Source organism: Castor canadensis, chromosome 2, assembly GCF_047511655.1.
Source record: "Castor canadensis chromosome 2, mCasCan1.hap1v2, whole genome shotgun sequence".
NCBI lineage: Eukaryota > Metazoa > Chordata > Mammalia > Rodentia > Castoridae > Castor > Castor canadensis.
Genome location: NC_133387.1, coordinates 134103785 through 134123096, shown reverse-complemented (window position 1 = coordinate 134123096; position 19312 = coordinate 134103785). Strand labels below are relative to the sequence as shown.

Genomic DNA, 19312 nt, shown 5'->3' with positions numbered 1-19312 from the left:
TTTATTGGTGATGCATGTTTAACGTTAGAAGATACTGCTGTACTGTTTTCTTAAGGATCGGTTTCTTTTTGCTCTCCTACGAGCAGTGTATGAGAATTGTAGTTCACATTTTTGTCAGTATTTGGTTTTGTTATTTTAACGTTAGACATTTTTCTGGGATATATTTATTTGTGTTTTGCCTAATACTTCTTTGCCTAATAACTTCTCTATTGCCCAGTACTTTTGTAACTTTGAATTTTAACATCTGCTTTGTGAATGCTAGCATATTGTGGGATAGTTGGAAGCAAAATGAATACATAGCCCCACTTTGTGAGATCTGAAGTGGGCTCTATGGCATACTTCCAAAATATTCCTGTGTAATCAAGGGCCCATCATACACATGATATGGTTTTAGCAGTTTGGTGATGTACTTAAATTTAAATGTGTTTCTGTCATTGTAAGATTGTTAGTGCTTTTAGGCTTTTGTTTGAATTATGCCTATTCTGTGTCAGATTTCCTAAGAAATGCACAAGACAGAGTGACTTGTGTAGATGAAAGACTGATGATTATGAACGTTGTATTTCTGAGAATGATAGTCCTAGAGTTCTTTAATTCTTGAATAATTGATTTAGAAATTTTAGATGTATCTGAGGGATAAACATAAAAGAAACATGATATGGACAAATGATGATTTGTTTTACTCTTCCTTAGGATATTTTCATTCCATCACCAAGTTTGGAAGAACGACCAAACGATGGGAAGAAAGGTGAAGATTTGCATAGCTCATCCTTCACTGTTGAGTGTTCTAAAACTGCAGAGATTGAACCAAAGAATTCCTCTGGGGATCTTGGGCTCTCTTTGACAGGGGATTCTTGCAAGTTGATGCTTTCTACAAGTGAGTATAGTCAGTCCCCAAAGATGGAGAGCTTGAGTTCTCATAGGATGGATGAAGATGGAGAAAACACTCAGATTGAGGATACTGAACCCTTGTCTCCAGTTCTCAATTCTCAGCTTGTTCCTGCTGAAAATGATGGTGTCTTAATGAATCCAGCACAACATGGCCAAGTAGAACTGAGTCAGAATGATGACAAAACAAAAGGAGATGACACAGAAAGTAGAGATGACATTAGTATTTTAGCCACTGGTTGCAAAGGCAGAGAAGAAACTGTAGCAGATGATGTCTGTATTGATCTCACTTGTGATTCAGGGAGTCAGGCAGTTCCTTCTCCAGCTACTCGATCTGAGGCTCTTTCTAGTGTCTTAGATCAGGAGGAAGCTATGGAAATTAAAGAACACCATCCAGAGGAGGGGTCTTCAGGGTCTGAGATAGAAGAAATCCCTGAGACTCCTTGTGAAAGTCATGGAGAGGAGTCAAAAGAAGAAAGTTTGGAGAGTGTTCCATTGCATCTTTCTTTGACTGAAACTCAATCCCAGGGGCTGTGTCTTCGAAAGGACATCCCCAAACAAGAATGCCCAGAGGCTATGGAAGTTGAAACCAGTGTAATCAGTATCACTTCTCCCCAGAAGCTTCCAGTACTTGACCAAGAATTAGAACACAAGGATCCAGAAGCTTGGGAAGAAGCTACTTCAGAGGATTCAAGTGTTGTCATTGTAGATGTGAAGGTGCCATCTCCTAGAGGTGATGTTTCTTGTGAACCTTTGGAAGGAGTGGAGAAAGGCTCAGATTCCCAGTCGTGGGAGGATGTTGCTCCAGAAATAGAACCATGTGCTGAGAATAGACTAGATCCCCAGGAAGAAAAGAATATAGATTATGAGGGAAATCTGAAATCGGTGACAGTGGAAACGGAATCCATAGAGGAAAATGCTCCACAGCGTCCCTTGCCTGAAGCGAGAGCAGAGGAACCTCCCATACCTGACCAGGAGATGCAGCAGCCCCAGCTGCAGGAGAAAGCAGAGAACTCATTAACAGAAGACTTAAAAGTGGCCAATGCCACACAGCTGGACTCAGGTGTAGCAGCCCAGCAGCTGGAGAAGGTCCCTGCCCGTGTCTCACAAAGCTTCTGTGAAAGCTCTAGTGGTGAGTGACTGCCCACTATTCTGAGTATGTAGCCAGATTGTCATTTGCTATGGAAGATAGAGACAGCTACATGCTTGTGTCTGTACTCAATATTAACTTGAGAGTATATTTATGAACAGCCAGTGATATTTGGGAAATTTAAGATTTTGGGTTTTATTTTTCTTTTATAGATAAAATTATTTGTGGAATCAGAGATCAACTGTATAACTCAGGAGTAGTCAATATGAGTATTTAGAAATTTCATCTTATGTTGGTCTTACCTTGGTATGTGCTTTCATTCTCTCCACACACACAGATACACACTTACAAAAAGTGTACACATGTGTATGTGTGTGTGGTTCTGGGAATTGAATCCAGGGCCTCATGCATTTTAGGTAAGCCCCAACATATTTATTTACTGCTGCAGTTTCTTTGAAGTACAAGGATCTCTTTTTAAGAATTGTTTTGGGGTGATACTGGGGTTTGAACTCAGGTCTTCACACTTGCAGGCATTCTACCACCTGAGCCACACTTCCATCCCTTTTTGCATTGGTTAGTTTTTGAGTAGGGTCTCACCATTTATATCCACGGTGGCCTGGACTGTGATCCTATTTACAATTCTGGCATAGCTAGGATGTCAGGCACACATTACTATGTGCACCTTATTGGTTGAGATGGGGTCTTACCAACTACTTGCACAGGCTGGCCTCATACTATGCTCCTCCTCATCTCTGTCTTCTGAATAGCTATAGACATGATGTTTTTTAAGACATCATCTTGGGCTGGCGGAGTAGCTCATGTGGTAGAGCACATGCCTAGCAAGCATGAAGCCCTGAGTTCAAACGCCAGTGCTGCCAAAAGACATCATCTTACTGTGTAGCTCAGGCTGCCTTCGAACTTGCACTCCTCTGCCCCCACCTCCCACATGCTGTGATTACAGGTGTGTACCACCACACCAGGCAGGAGTACTTTTGAGTTATTCTAACAATTGCATACAAAAGAAGTTTCTAAAACACTGAGATGCTAGTTATGTTCATATTATTATTCATAAATTTTTGTTTATTCCATTAATTGGTGGAGTCAGCTATTTTATTATTATTATTACTATTTTTTATTATTATTTTATTATGCATATGTGCATACAAGGCTTGGGTGATTTCTTCCCCCTGCCCCCATCCCCTCCCTTACCACCCACCCCGCCCCCTCCCTCTCCCCCCCACCCCCTTGATACCTGATACCCGGCAGAAACTATTTTGCCCTTATCTCTAATTTTTTTTTCTTTTTCTTTTATTATTCATATGTGCATACAAGGCTTGGTTCATTTCTCCCCTCTGACACCACCCCCTCCCTTACCACCCACTCCGCTCCCTCCCTCTTCCCCCCACCCCCTCAATACCCAGCAGAAACTATTTTGCCCTTATTTCTAATTTTGTTGTAGAGAGAGTATAAGCAATAACAGGAAGGAACAAGGGTTTTTGCTGGTTGAGATAAGGATAGCTATACAGGGCATTAACTCACATTGATTTCCTGTGCGTGGGTGTTACCTTTTAGGTTAATTCTTTTTGATCTAACCTTTTCTCTAGTACCTGTTCCCCTTTTCCTATTGGCCTCAGTTGCTTTTAAGGTGTCTGCTTTAGTTTCTCTGCGTTAAGGGCAACAAATGCTAGCTAATTTTTTAGGTGTCTTACCTATCCTCACCCCTCCCTTGTGTGCTCTCGCTTTTATCTTGTGCTCAAAGTCCAATCCCATTGTTGTGTTTGCCCTTGATCTAATGTCCACATATGAGGGAGAACATACGATTTTTGGTCTTTTGGGCCAAGCTAACCTCACTCAGAATGATGTTCTCCAATTCCATCCATTTACCAGCGAATGATAACATTTCGTTCTTCTTCATGGCTGCATAAAATTCCATTGTGTATAGATACCACATTTTCTTAATCCATTCGTCAGTGGTGAGGTGTCTTGGCTGTTTCCATAACTTGGCTATTGTGAATAGTGCCGCAATAAACATGGGTGTGCAGGTGCCTCTGGAGTAACCTGTGTCACATTCTTTTGGGTATATCCCCAAGAGTGGTATTGCTGGATCAAATGGTAGATCGATGTCTAGCTTTTTAAGTAGCCTCCAAATTTTTTTCCAGAGTGGTTGTACTAGTCTACATTCCCACCAACAGTGTAAGAGGGTTCCTTTTTCCCCCGCATCCTCGCCAACACCTGTTGTTGGTGGTGTTGCTGATGATGGCTATTCTAACAGGGGTGAGGTGGAATCTTAGTGTGGTTTTAATTTGCATTTCCTTTATTGCTAGAGATGGTGAGCATTTTTTCATGTGTTCTTTGGCCATTTGAATTTCTTCTTTTGACAAAATTCTGTTTAGTTCACTTGCCCATTTCTTTATTGGTTCATTAGTTTTAGGAGAATTTAGTTTTTTAAGTTCCCTGTATATTCTGGTTATCAGTCCTTTGTCAGATGTATAGTTGGCAAATATTTTCTCCCACTCTGTGGGTGTTCTCTTCAGTTTACAGAATCTTTTGTAATGGTGGCTTTGTGGTCACATATTGTTTTAGTTTCTGCTTATCATGGAAGACTTTTATTTCTCCATCTATTTTGAATGTTAGCTTTGCTGGGTAGAGTATCCTGGAGTTGAAGTTATTTTCATTCAGTGCCTGGAAGATCTCACCCCACGCTCTTCTTGCTTTTAATGTTTCTGTTGAGAAGTCTGCTGTGATTTTGATGGGTTTACCTTTGTATGTTACTTGTTTTTTCTCTCTTACAGCCTTCAATATTCTTTCCTTAGTTTCTGAACTTGTTCTTTTAATGATGATATGTTGTCAGTAGTTCTGTTTTGGTCTGGTCTGTTTGGTGTCCTGGAGGCCTCTTGCATCTGTATGGGAATATCTTTATCTAGATTTGGGAAATTTTCCGTTACTATTTTGTTGAATAGATTACTCATTCCCGTCGCTTGCACCTCCTCTCCTTCTTCGATGCCCATGATTCTCAAGTTTGGTCTTTTGATGGAGTCAGTGAGTTCTTGCATTTTCTTTTCACAGGTCTTGAGTTGTTTAATTAATAGTTCTTCTGTTTTTCCTTTAATTACCATTTCATCTTCAAGTTCTGAGATTCTGTCTTCTGTTTGTTCTATTCTGCTGGATTGGCCTTCCGTTTTGTTTTGCAGTTCTGTTTCATTCTTTTTTCTGAGGTTTTCTATATCCTGGCAGTTTTCTTCTTTAATGTTGTCTATTTTTGTCCTGAGTTCATTTATCCGTTTATTCATTGTGTTCTCTCTTTCACTTTGGTGTTTATACAGTGCTTCTATGGTTTCCTTTATTTCTTCTTTTGCTTTTTCAAATTCTCTATTTTTGTTGTCTTGGAATTTCTTGAGTGTCTCCTGTACATTTTGGTTGACCTTATCCAGTATCATCTCTATAAAATTCTTATTGAGTACTTGTAGTATGTTTTCTTTTAAATTATTCTTGTGGGCTTCATTGGGTCCTTTGGCATAGTTTATCTTCATTTTGTTGGAGTCTGGATCTGAGTTTCTGTTCTCTTCATTCCCCTCTGGTTCCTGTACTAATTTTTTGCTGTGGGGAAACTGGTTTCCCTGTTTTTTCTGTCTTCCCGTCATTGTCTTTGGTGTTGTTACTGTCCTTGTACTGTGTGCAATTAAGTATTTTCTAGCTTGTAATAATAACAATGGTAATATTTAGAATGGAATGGTAAGCTGAGATGGAAAGCAAGAAGTTAAAGAAAAGGGGAAAACAAATATACAGACAAGAGGGAGAAAGCAGAACAAGGTTTCAGATAAGAAAGTTTCAAAGGTATAAACAGGGAGCGTTAGTGTACTAATTGACAGTAAGCTGAACAGACATGAGAGAGGATTGAAAATCAAAGATAAAAAAAAGAAAAAATAAGTAAATGAAAGAAATATCTATATATAAAAATGAATTAAAATAAAATGGAAAATAGAAAATTAAAAAAAAAAAAAAAAACCAAAAAACTTCCAAGTTTATATGCAATGCAGTTGCAGTCTTAATAATTTGCATGTCCATCTCAGTCTCCAGTCCTGGAGATGGTGCCTCAGATGTTGTTCTGTAGTTTTCTCATCAAAGAGGATGCATAAAGTAGAACAAAACTACACACACACACACACACACACACACACACACACACACACGTAGTTTTCTCATCAAAGAGGATGCATAAAGTAGAACAAAACTACACACACACACACACACACACACACACACACACACACACACACACACACACACACACCCAAAGTGTCCCAAGTTCAAATGCAATACAGTTTCAGTAAGTTTTTCGGCTTGCAGGTGCATCAAAGGTAGGGAGAAAAAGAAAAAAAAAGAGTCTGGAGACAGTTCTGACAATGGTATCTGCAGCTGTGGCTTGCCTGCCTGCTGCTCTCAGCCTGCTATAGCTGGCGGTGTTATTTATGCAGATCTCTGGGGTGAGCTAGCACTCACCTGGTCCCACAGGCTTTGTTTGTTAAGAGTTCTCCTGTGTGGGAGCCTCTACTACAAGCTTTCCCCTTTCAAAGCACTGGGAAAGGTGACACTGCACCTGCGTTGTCAGGCCTGCGTGTTTATTTACAGTTCATGTGGGAGGTGGGTCTTCCCCCCTCTCCTCTGAAGTCTTCCTCCCACTGCCACTTTCAGCAGCTTTCCTGCTCCTGCTTACTGGGCGGTGATGCTGCTCCTGCTGGCCGCCATGTTTATTTACAGTTCACGTGGGAAGTGGGTCTTCCCTCCTCTCCTGTGGAGTTTTCCTCCCTCTGCCACTCTCACAAGCTTCCCCACTCCTGGTTGCTAGGTGCGCGCCCTGCTCCTGCCAGAGGCTCTCCGCCCGCCCGGCTTGTTTATTTACTGTCCCGGGAAGGATTCCCTTCCCCCAATCTTTGGCGCTCAGGACGCCTCACCCTCTTTCTAGCGTGTCTTAATTGTTCTTATTGCTTGTTACTCAGTTTCTCTTTTTTTCCCTGGGTGGAGGTCAGTCTGTCTAGAGGGCTATGCTGCTCTGGCTCAGGCTTGTCTGTGGGGCTACCGCGGTACCGTGAAGCTCACCTGGTCCGCGTCTTCCCAAGCCATCTACATGCCGGCCACCGGTGGCCCCGGGGGCCCTCCTCAATTCTCCCTTTAATGTGAAGTGGAGATTCTCTGCGCCGGCTGAAGATGTGGAGGGGTCAAAGTTATGCCTTTTCTCAGTGATTAGGCCTGCAAAGTGTGTCTCCAGCGTCTCTCCAAGATTTCACTATAGGAGGCTTGATTTCTGCTTCCTACCTCTAGCCGCCATCTTGGAATCCCTCTAATTTTGTTGAAGAGAGAGTACAAGCAATAATAGGAAGGAACAAGGGTTTTTGCTGGTTGAGATAAGGATAGCTATACAGGGCATTGACTCACATTGATTTCCTGTGCATGTGTATTACCTTCTAGGTTAATTCTTCTTGATCTAACCTTTTCTCTAGTTCCTGGTCCCCGTCTCCTATTGGCCTCAGTTGCTTTTAAGGTATCTGCTTTAGTTTCTCTGCGTTGAGGGCAACAAATGCTAGCTAATGTTTTAGGTTTCTTACCTATCCTCACACCTCCCTTGTGTGCTCTCGCTTTTATCTTGTGCCCAAACTCCAATCCCCTTGTTGTGTTTGCCCTTGATCTAATGTCCGCATATGAGGGAGAACATACAATTTTTGGTCTTTTGGGCCAGGCTAACCTCACTCAGAATGATGTTCTCCAATTCCATCCATTTACCAGCGAATGATAACACTTCGTTCTTCTTCATGGCTGCATATAATTCCATTGCGTATAGATACCACATTTTCTTGATCCATTCATCAGTAGTGGGGCATCTTGGCTGTTTCCATAACTTGGCTATTGTGAATAGTGCTGCAATAAACATGGGTGTGCAGGTGCCTCTGGAGTAACCTGTGTCACAGTCTTTTGGGTATATCCCCAAGAGTGGTATTGCTGGATCAAATGGTAGATCAATGTTTAGCTTTTTAAGTAGCCTCCAAATTTTTTTCCAGAGTGGTTGTACTAGTCTACATTCCCACCAACAGTGTGAGAGGGTTCCTTTTTCCCCCGCATCCTCGCCAACACCTGTTGTTGGTGGTGTTGCTAATGATGGCTATTCTAACAGGGGTGAGGTGGAATTTTAGCGTGGTTTTAATTTACATTTCCTTTATTGCTAGAGATGGTGAGCATTTTTTCATGTGGTTTTTGGCCATTTGAATTTCTTCTTTTGAGAAAGTTCTGTTTAGTTCACTTGCCCATTTCTTTATTGGTTCATTAGTTTTGGGAGAATTTAGTTTTTTCAGTTCCTTATATATTCTGGTTATCAGTCCTTTGTCTGATGTGTAGCTGGCAAATATTTTCTCCCACTCTGTGGGTGTTCTCTTCAGTTTAGAGACCATAACTTTTGATGAACAGAAGCTTTTTAGTTTTATGAGGTCCCATTTATCTATGCTATCTCTTAGTTGCTGTGCTGCTGGGGTTTCGTTGAGAAAGTTCTTACCTATACCTTCTAATTCCAGAATATTTCCTACTCTTTCCTGTATGAACTTTAGAGTTTGGGGTCTGATATTAATATCCGTGATCCATTTTGAGTTAATCTTGATATAGGGTGATATACATGGATCAAGTTTCAGTTTTTTGCAGACTGCTAACCAGTTTTCCCAGCAGTTTTTGTTGAAGAGGCTGCTCTTTCTCCATCATATATTTTTAGCTCCTTTGTCAAAGACAAGTTGGTTATACTTGTGTGGCTTCATATCTGGGTCCTCTGTTCTGTTCCACTGGTCTTCATGTCTGTTTTTGTGCCAGTACCATGCTGTTTTTATTGTTACTGCTTTGTAATACAGTTTGAAGTCAGGTATTGTGATACCTCCTGCATTGTTCTTTTGACTGAGTATTGCCTTGGCTATTCGTGGCCTCTTGTGTTTCCATATAAATTTAACAGATTTTTCAATCTCTTTAATGAATGTCATTGGAATTTTGATGGGAATTGCATTAAACATGTAGATTACTTTTGGGAGTATAGACATTTTTACTATGTTGATTCTACCAATCCACGAGCATGGGAGATGTCTCCACTTTCTATAGTTTTCCTTAGTCTCTTTCTTCAGAAGTTTATAGTTTTCCTTGTAGAGGTCGTTCACATCTTTTGTTAGGTTTACACCTAGGTATTTGATTTTTTTTGAGGCTATTATAAATTGAATTGTTTTCATATATTCTTTTTCAGTTTGTTCATTATTAGTGTATAGAAATGCTAATGATTTTTCTGTGTTGACTTTATATCCTGCTACCTTGCTGTAGCTATTGATCGTGTCTTGGAGCTTCTGAGTAGAGTTTTTTGGGTCTTTAAGGTATAGGATCATGTCATCTGCAAAGAGGGATATTTTGACAGTTTTTTTTACCTATTTGTATTCCTTGTATTCCTTCTTTTTGCCTTATTGCTCTGGCTAGGAATTCTAGTACTTTGTTGAATAGGTGTGGAGATAGTGGGCAACCTTGTCTCGTTCCTGATTTTAGAGGGAATGGTTTCAGTTTTTCTCCGTTAAGTATAATGCTGGCTGTAGGTTTGTCATATATAGCTTTTATAATGTTGACGTACTTTCCTTCTATTCCTAGTTTTCTTAGAGTTTTATCCTGAAATGGTGTTGGATCTTATCACAGGCTTTTTCTGCATCTATGGAGATGATCAAGTGGTTTTTGTCTTTGCTTCTGTTAATGTGGTTTATTACGTTTATTGATTTTCGTATGTTGAACCACCCTGCATTCCTGGGATGAAGCCTACTTGGTCATGGTGAATAATCTTTTTGATGTGTTGTTGAATTCTGTTTGCCATTATTTTGTTCAGGATTTTTGTATCAATGTTCATTAAGGAGATTGGCCTATAGTTCTCCTTTTTGAAGGTGTCTTTGCCCTGTTTTGGGATAAGTGTAATACTGGCTTCATAAAATGTGTTATTCAGTTTTCCTTCCCTTTGTATTTCGTGGAACAGTTTAAGGAGGGTTGTTACCAGTTCTTTAAAGGTCTGATAGAATTCAGCAGAGAATCCATCAGGTCCTGGACTTTTCTTTTTGGGGAGATTCTTGATTGCTGCTTCAATTTCATTTTGTGTTATAGATCTATTCAGGTGATTAATGTCCTCTTGGTTCAGTTTTGGATGATCATATGTATCTAGAAATCTGTCCATTTCTTTAAGATTTTCAAATTTATTTGAATATAGGTTCTCGAAGTAGTCTCTGATGATTTCCTGGACTTCCATGGTGTTTTTTGTTATCTCCCCTTTTGCATTCCTGATTCTACTAATTTTGGTTTTTTCTCTCCTCATTTTAGTCAGGTTTGCCAGGGGTCTGTCGATCTTGTTTATTTTTTCAGAGAAACAACTTTTTGTTTCACTAATTCTTTGCATGGTTTTTTTGGTTTCTATTTCGTTGATTTCAGCTCTTATTTTTTTATTTCTCTCCTCGTATTTGTTTTGGGATTTGCTTGTTCTTGTTTTTCTAGGAGTTTAAGATGTATCATTAGGTCATTGATTTGGGATCTTTCAGTCTTTTTAATATATGCACTCATGGCTATAAACTTTCCTCTCAGGACTGCCTTTGCTGTGTCCCATAGGTTCCGGTAGGTTGTGTTTTCAGTTTTCATTGACTTCCAGGAACTTTTTAATTTCCTCTTTTATTTCATCAATGACCCATTGTTCATTAAGTAATGAGTTAGTCAGGTCCAGCTGTTTGCATGTTTTTTGTCTTTACTTTTGTTGTTGAATTCTAGTTTTATTACATTGTGATCAATAGTATGTATGCATGGTATAATTTCTATTTGATAGAATGTCATCTTAACTGACTGTTAATGTAAAAGATTCTTAGGTATGACTGTTCAGACAATATAGAAAATTTTATTTTATTTATTTACTTTTATTGTTGTGCTGGGTGGGAGTATATAGTGCCATTTACAAAACTTCTTATAATGTATCACATATATCATACCTGAATTCACCCCTTCCAGTGCTCTTCTTTATTCCCCCCTCCAAGAAATTTTTGATTAGATGACTTTTCATCAGTTACAAGAAATGACCAACTCTTGTAAGAATAAATGAAGAAAATATGGGTTTGAAGTCATAACAAAGTTAGGAGAGACCTTGACATTAAGAGTTTTAAATTGGGTGGGGAGAGGGTCAGGGACAGGGGCAGGATAGAGAAATGACCCAAACAATGTATGCACATGTGAATAAATGAATAAAAAAAAAAGAGATTTAAATATGTCTTTGGACTAATGAATTCTGTGAAGTCCTTATTAGTAAGGATAAACAGGTGGTTTGACAATTAGTATTTAGTTTCCTTTTGTTTGTTCATATCTTCAGTGGTTGGTATGCTGATGTACAGCACACCATAATCTGGAAAAGCAAGAAGGGACTTGATAATTTAGAGATGGTACTGACTATGTGGAAAATTCCAATAAATTTAAAAGGATGAAATATGCCAGTAGATGTATTTTGCAGGATTTGGTGATAATTACACTAGATTAATGATGACTTTTAGATGAGTGAACAAAAGCAGATAAATGGGAAAGCCTTCGGAGGACATTGAATAGAGGCTCTGTGAACACAAATAATTAAAGGAAGTCTGGAAATGTAGGCTCCTGATAGTTAATTGAATGCTGACTAATGAATTTGAAATTTATCTTCTAGTGAAACCTTGGAGTTTTTTTGACTAGTAGTCATGTTTCAAAGCATGTTTTATAGGAAGGTTGTTATAGTTGCAGTGTGTAGAGAGAGTTGGGGATTGGGAGAGAAGGATACTTTAGACAGAGAAAATGATTGATAGGTTGTTGTAATAATCTTGTAACGAGACAGTGAAAACTGGATGAAGATTCTACCAGCCCTCTCCCCAGTGCTTGTAAAAGTCTCAATTTTCTATTAGGTTATCATGATGCAGTTAGAAATGGTCCTGAATTCCTTTTTTTTTTTTTTTTTTTTTTTTGGTGGCGCTGGGGTTTGAACTTAGGGCCTCACATTTGGTTTGCAGGTGTTCTACCACTTGAGCCATTCCACTGGTACTGTTTTGTGTTGGTATTTTTGAGATAGGGTCTCCTGAACTGTTTACCTGGGCTGGCTTTGAACTGTGATCCTCCTGATCTCTGTCTCCTGAGTAGGCTGGATTACAGGTGTGAGCCACTGGAGCCTGGCTCCTAAATTACTTTTAATAAGTCTTACCTAGTACTATGGAAAGAAAATAATTTCTGTAATTACTGCTTACATACTATATTTGTATGTTATGGCATGTCATAGAAGAGGATGTTCTTACACATTTCATACAGACTTTCAGAAGTCTTGGTCATCAGTTTTGAGAGATGGTTCCTTTCAAGAGAACAGTGCAGAGGTCTTTCATTCTTAATTGTTCTAGGAATGAAAGTTCTACAAAATATGTCTTTGGTCTGAAGCTTTTTTTTTTTAAATTTTTTTGTGGTATTGGGGTTTGAACTCAGGGCCTCTGCATTTGCCAGGCAGGAACTCTACGACTCTAGCCCTCTGCATGAGGTTTAGTGAAGTGCTTTGTGTTTTTGTAGTTACTACATCTCTTTTAAGTTCTTTGTTAGCCTACAGGACTTGCTTTATAAGGAGCCAGCCAGAATGAATCCTTACATACTTGTTCCTGACCTTTTTCTTTCTGTAACTATGGTTGGAAGTCTTTGCCAATTATGATGCACTGTTAAGATTCCTTTCTTGCTTTTTAGAGCTCTTTTAGCTGAGCATACACATTTTCATCCTTTATTTCTCTTTCCATCCTTTCAAGTTACAAAATTAATTTATTATTATTTTATTTTTGGCAGTTCTTTTTTCTCCTGTGGCACTGGAGTTTGAACTCAGAGCTTTGTACTTGCAAAGCAGGCACTCACTGTACTACTTGAGCCATGCCCTCCCTGCAACACCCCAGCCCTTTTTTGCTTTAGTCATTTTTTTCATATAGGGTCTTGTGTTTTTACCCAGGTCTATCTCTTTACTGCAAACCTCTTACCTATGTCTCTGACATAGCTGGGATTACAAGTGTATATCACCATGATTGGCTTATTTATTGAAATGTGGTCTTAACTTTTTGCCTAACTTCCTGGCCCTAAAATTCATTTATTCTTGAAGATATAAGAGGTTTTTTGTTGTTGTTGTGTGCAGTATTGAAAAAAAGAACTATCAAAGTGATTGGTATTAAAGAATAAGAAAGGATAGAAGTAGAGTTGAAAAAGCTGAAAGAGGCAAATTATTTCAAAGTAGTAGTGACTAGGTATGCAAGATTATAGTTATTTCGAAACTTGTTATTCCAGGAAAGGAATAACAAGTTTTCATGTATTAGGTTTAAGAAAGAAGTCTGGCAGAATTCGTATTTTCTCCCAAACATTTGTCATTTTATTTATTTATCAATCTATCTGTTTAGACCGGACTGGGTTTGAACTCAGGGCTTCAAGCTTGCAAAGCAGGCACTCTACCACTTGAGCTACACCTCCAGTCCATTTTGCTCTGGTTATTTTTGGAGATGAGGTGTCGAGAACTATTTGCCTGGGCTGACTTTGAACCATGGTTCTCCCTATCTCAGCCTCCCAAGTAGCTAGGATTACAGGCATGAGCCACTGGTGCCAGCTCACCCCAAAAAAGATAAATAGTTAGGAAACCAGCAAATTCTTACTATCGAGAAACTGGAACTGGTATGTTGCTTAAAGGTAGTTTTGTGTCTTACAAATGTTTTTATGTTTGTAGTAATTTAGTAGCCACTAAATATATGTGTACACTGGGGATGCTTGCATATGTGGCATTTACCATTGTACAGAGACTGAGATATGAACATTATTACTTTGACAACTAGAGTGCTTATCAGTACTGCTGACCCTGAAATCCTTAGAATTTCTATGTTAGAAGTACTGAGTTTTTTGAAGTCCTTTGACTTGTAAGATCCACTGTCACCTCTTTGAGTAGACTGTAAATTTATAAGTCTTAATATCAGACCTTCGTTTGGAGAATCCTGTAGACGTCAAAGGCAGTTAGCATTGCACCAAATTATTATACTGTCTCAACTTGAAAGTATCCACATTTGTATTGCTGAGTATCCGCAGATGTACTGTCTTGGAGCTCAGGGTTGACCCCGTGTTTCTCAGGCCCTCCAAACTTTGGGTTTTATTTGCCTATTCTCTGGTCACATCCACTTTTTGTCAGTTCTATTGTGATGATGTGTATAAAGAGAGCTGAGACAGTAATAGGGAATTGTTTTGAGGCCTGATGAAAATTTTGGAGCAAAGAATAATTGAAATACTTTTTTGCAGTTTTCCACATTTTTGCTCATTTTATACTTCTGTTGGTTTGCTTTTTGTTTATCATTTTGTTTTCGTTTGTTTGTTTGTTTCAGAAACCCCATTTCATTTCACTTTGCCTAAAGAAGGTGATATTATCCCACCATTGACTGGCGCAACACCACCTCTTATTGGGCACCTAAAATTGGAGCCCAAGAGACATAGTACTCCTATTGGTGAGTGAATTAAAAAAACTGACATTTAAGGTAGACTTTCTGAGATACCATTCTTTATGGAAGCAGTAGTTTTAGATCTGAGAAGTTGGACCTGACTAATGTGGTTGGTTTTTATTTTGGAATAATAGGGCTATGGTGTTTGATTCTATGATTTTATTTCCAGGAGACCAAAGGTGATGAGAGGAAGGAAAGAAAGGGTGGAGGGAAGGAAGAGGAAAAGTATAAAGATTTTATTATGTTACTTGCAAGTAATAGAATGTGAGTGCTATGCCAGTGATATAGAAGTGTTTTATAAGGAAGCGATGAGAGTATGGTAGAAGTAGTATTTATTCAGTACCCTGGCTAATCAATCAGTTTGCTGCTTGACAGGGCAAGAAAACTTAGATCCTCCTTCCTGAAGCAGCCAGCAGACTTCTACATTAACCTATTTGTTTTCTCTAGTCAGTGCTGGGAGGTAACAATCATGCCGTCTGGAGTCTCCTGCTACCTATGCCTGATGCTGGCAGATGTGGGTTGGCTGAGGGCTCATGCAGCATCCTTTGTCCAGATGCAGAAGTGGAACTGAATCCTGTTGCTCCTCTTAAGACCAGGTGTCAATACTAGTTCGTAGTTGTTGATACTTGTGACAGGATCTATCCTAGGAACCCCCTTCAATACTGCAGAATGGTGGAGCCAAACAGGCAAATTGATGACTTTGAATTGCTGTTTTTTTTGTTTGTATATTTTAGTGTTCTTTCTTTCTTCCTCTCTGCCTCCCTTATTTTAGGTATTAGCAACTATCCAGAAAGCACCATTGCAACCAGTGATGTCATGTCTGAAAGCATGGTGGAGACCAATGATCCCATACTTGGGAGTGAAAAAGAGGATTCTGGGACTGTCCCAGAAATGGATGGTAAACTCTGTCTAAGAATGAAACTGGTCAGTCCTGAGACAGAGGCGAGTGAAGAGTCTTTGCAGTTTAGTCTGGAAAGTAAGTTTTATTTTATGTAAGTATTGAGTAACTAGTAGTTCCAGATCATCTGGGAAGTATTAATTATCTTCTGCTTATAATGACTGATACTTTTGCAATTATAAGTGTATTTGTAAAGTCTCAACTTTTGTAGATTTCCATCTTTCATCTAATTCCTGTTATGTTACCGAAGGTATTCTCTGATGCTTGTACCTCTGTATTAAACCTGTGTCACATTAAGTAATTGCTTTTCATATTTAGAAAGAGTTTAGAAGAAAGTAGAAAAGTTAGGATTATGGACTTACGTTATAGATTTATATTTATGTTAACTCTTTTCCACATGAATCGCAAATTGTTTGGTGTGGCTGGAATACAGAGAAGATGCAAGGAAGTGACCTTAAAGTAGGAATCAGATTATGAGAGGGCTTTTTCGACAGTCTGAGAAGCTGAAGAATTTTAAGCAGGGAAGTTACATGATCAGATTTGCTTTTTTAAAAGGATCAGCTGTGTTAACTCTGTGCTTTTGTGCACGCTGTTCTCCTAACAAAGTCAAGAAGTGGGGTTATTGGAAATGGGAATGGAGATGAAAGGATGAATTTGAGAGGTGAATTGAATAGACAAAGCTGTGGGGCCAGCTGAACATGGAAGGGGATGAAAAAAATAATAATTGACTTTTTACGTATACTGTATGATCTCATTTTCATAATAGTGCTCCAAAATAGGCTTCTGTATTTCCATTTTATTAATGAGAAAACAGTGCTTTTTAAACTACATGCTCAAGGTTACAATAGTTGATTAAAATGTAGAGCTGAAATTTGAGTCAGCTCTAATTCTAAAGCTTATAATTTTTCCAGTAGGTAGTTTCTAAATATTACGATGATTGGAGAGGAAGAAGTCTATAAAAGAGATTATAAACAAACATTCAAAGAGTAGGAACAGGGAAAGAAGTATGAAGCTACAGAAGCGTTTGGGGAGGATTACAAGAAAATAACTGTGTCATTACTTAGGGTCTGAAGTCTGATCTGACACATCTGAAAATGTTTGTTGGATTTGACATTTAGGATCCATTTTGTGACTTTAGCAATAGCCATTTCAGTGTAGTGGTTGGAGTGGGAACTAAACTAAAAGTAATTAAGAAGTAATGGGGAAGAGAAGAGGAGGCAGGAAATGGATTCTTTAGATAGTTTATGTGAGGAAGGAAGAGAAAATAGGGCAAGTTAAAGGGAAACACAAAGATTGTCATTTTTAGGCTGGGAGAGGCCTGAACAAGTTTATTGACTGAAAAGAAGGACCCAAAAGAGAGAGGGTCAGGTTAAAGATGAGGGGATAGGAGAAATAGTTGCAGAATCAAGGTGCTGAAGGTGTTGGGAGAGGGGAAGTGTTCAAAGATCACACAGAGTAGGTGGACTTCTGTGGATCACACAGAGGAGGAGGGTCTTCTGTTCTCTGAGATCAAAGAAAGTAATTTTAGCTAACCATTTTGAGCTCTCCCTATACACTAGGCAATTCACATATACATTTATTAAATCTCATGACAAACCTGTGATGTGGATCCTCTTGTTATCCTCATTTTGCAGATAAGGAAACTGAGGCACAAGGAAGGCTGAGCATCTTTCCCAGAATCAAATAGCTGGAGTAGCCCAGGTTCAAATCCAGGCAGTATGGTTCCAAAACTGCTATGCTATTGTGTTTCTACTGAGAAATAGATTTATCAGTTTTAATTATAGAATCTCAATAGGAGCAAAAGTATTATATGATTGATTCCATCATTATCTTCTCTGGAATAAAGAGAAAGAATATTGTTGGTATGATGAGGCAAGCTTGTAATCCCCGCACTTGGGAGGCTGAAGTAAGAGGATCTCAAGTTCCAGGCCAACCTGCCATGTATAGTGAGAGTCTGTCTCCAAAAAAAACAAACCAGAGATTGAGTACAGATTGAGTATGTGTGGTGGCTTGGATCCAACTTTACCATTAGCTCTGAAATGAGAGTTGAGAAGACCTAGATAGAGCTAAATGTTGTGAATGACCACATCATAAATAGTACCGCCTTTCCTAATACTCAAGATGCACTGTCAGGCACTGTAGCCATAGTTTTACTCATGTCATTTCATCCTCACAACAGACCTTTGAGGGTTGTCTTGTTTTTTCTCTTATACATGAGGAAACAGATTTGGAATGACTGAGTGGTTTACCCCTAGGCTGGGCTTATGCTAAATTCAGGAGCCTAGGAGGGAACCAGGTTTCTCTTTCCAAACTGGGGCTTTAACCACTGAACTTCAGCCTCCTGCCTGATGAACTGTTTAGATGATGTTGAGTCATGAATATTTTACAAATGTTTAAAAAACATTCAAAGGTTATTTTTTTCTAAGACTGGAATAAATTATAAATGAACAAATTTTAATCCCTTGACATTTTTAGTGACATTGCTATGAAAATACGGTATTCTTTTCAGTACTATCCTTAAATCGTTACTGCTGGTTATTTCTTGGAAATGTGTCTTGTATTTCAAATATCCATCTTAAAGTGCTTTGGGAAGAACTTGCTTCTATTTGTGAGTATTCCTAAAATTGTACTGCAAGTTAGTACATCAACCTAAAGTATTTTCCTATGTATTTAATTAAGAGAGTTGTTTTAAAATTTTTATGATTTTTAATTTAATTTTTTTTTACATAATTTAATTTTTTCTTGCATTGGGAGAGATGAATTGTGATTTGGGTGGTTTAATTTTCATTTAAAAATGTTACTGTTTAGTAATTCATCATACTGTATTTCTGGCCAAAAAGATTAGTTTTCTATAGGAAGATTGAAAGAAAATTAATTGGACAAAGTGAGAAAAACATACACTGTTAAATTATAAGAAACATTTTTATTTTCACTTATTAGTTTTGCTAATATGTATTTCTTTTTGTTATTTGTTGAAAACACTAGTAGAGCAGGGTAAAGGTTTTTAAGATGTGATAGTAACAGAATTCTGTTTCTCTTCTCTCTCCTCGAATTTGTTTTTGTTCAGAGCCTGCAACTGGAGAAAGAAAAAATGGATCTACTGCTGTTGCTGAGGCTGTTGCCAGGTAACCAGAGCTGGTTGCTATTTAGAGGAGTTTAATAAAGAGCTCCTGGTCATGGGTGGAAAAAACTTAAAATGAAATCCAGCTAAAAGGATTTAGCAATGTATTGAATTGATCATAGGCTTTCTTATTAATGCTTTTTAGTCCAACTAAGCTTTTTCTATACTTAAATTAAGGTATGTAGAGGTCTTTCCTCTGTGTTCATGTGAGTGCCCATTTTTTCTTTTTCTCTTACTGGTGTAAGGTAATTGTTGCAATTGGTAAGGAAATGAAGAACAGTGATGCTGCACAGTTTCTTCTGCAGTCCCACACTCAGCCACAGCCTCAGGCCATTTTCTCACTTGCTTACCAAATTAACTACTATGTTGAGCTGTGATTTTTGCTTTGTCATGAATGCTGTAAAGCTTTCAGTAAGATATGACCCCATACTTAGGTATTGGTGGTGAAGCTTTGCCATCTGGTGGCTGTGAGAGTAAAATTGTTTCATTTGTTTCTAGCATGAGTCATCCAGCATGAAAACACTAGTAGCAGTTAGTGAAGTATAGGTGAGGATTTGTAAATCAGAGTTTAAGCAGGTACTGTAAATAAATAAAGTAGACTAGGTGTATGACTGCTGGAGTGTAGTGTAATGACCTACTGAATGTGTGTCCCATTTAAAAGGGTGGCCAGCTATAGCCAGTGGCTGTCATTTGAGAAGGCAGACTTACATGGGTCATGGCTCAAGTGGTAGAGCTCCTGCCTAGCAAGAGAAGCCTTGAGTTCAAACCCCAGCGCTACCAGAAAA

At 38.6% G+C, this 19312-nt stretch overlaps 1 protein-coding gene across 10 annotated transcripts in view; it reads left to right on the top strand.

Annotated features, from left to right (window-relative positions):
- Tp53bp1 (tumor protein p53 binding protein 1) overlaps positions 1-19312 on the top strand; it is a 100468-nt gene that overhangs the window by 40588 nt on the left and 40568 nt on the right. For 7 of the 10 annotated variants that reach the window (XM_074065794.1, XM_074065795.1, XM_074065793.1 and 4 more), the window contains 4 exons: positions 691-2017; positions 14395-14514; positions 15281-15484; positions 18474-18531. In XM_074065794.1, the coding sequence (XP_073921895.1) occupies positions 691-2017; positions 14395-14514; positions 15281-15484; positions 18474-18531 (1709 nt within the window). Of the gene's footprint in view, positions 1-690; positions 2018-14394; positions 14515-14965; positions 15105-15280; positions 15485-18473; positions 18532-19312 lie in introns of those variants that run through there. The other 3 variants (XM_074065798.1, XM_074065797.1, XM_074065801.1) reach the window with 2 other exon arrangements.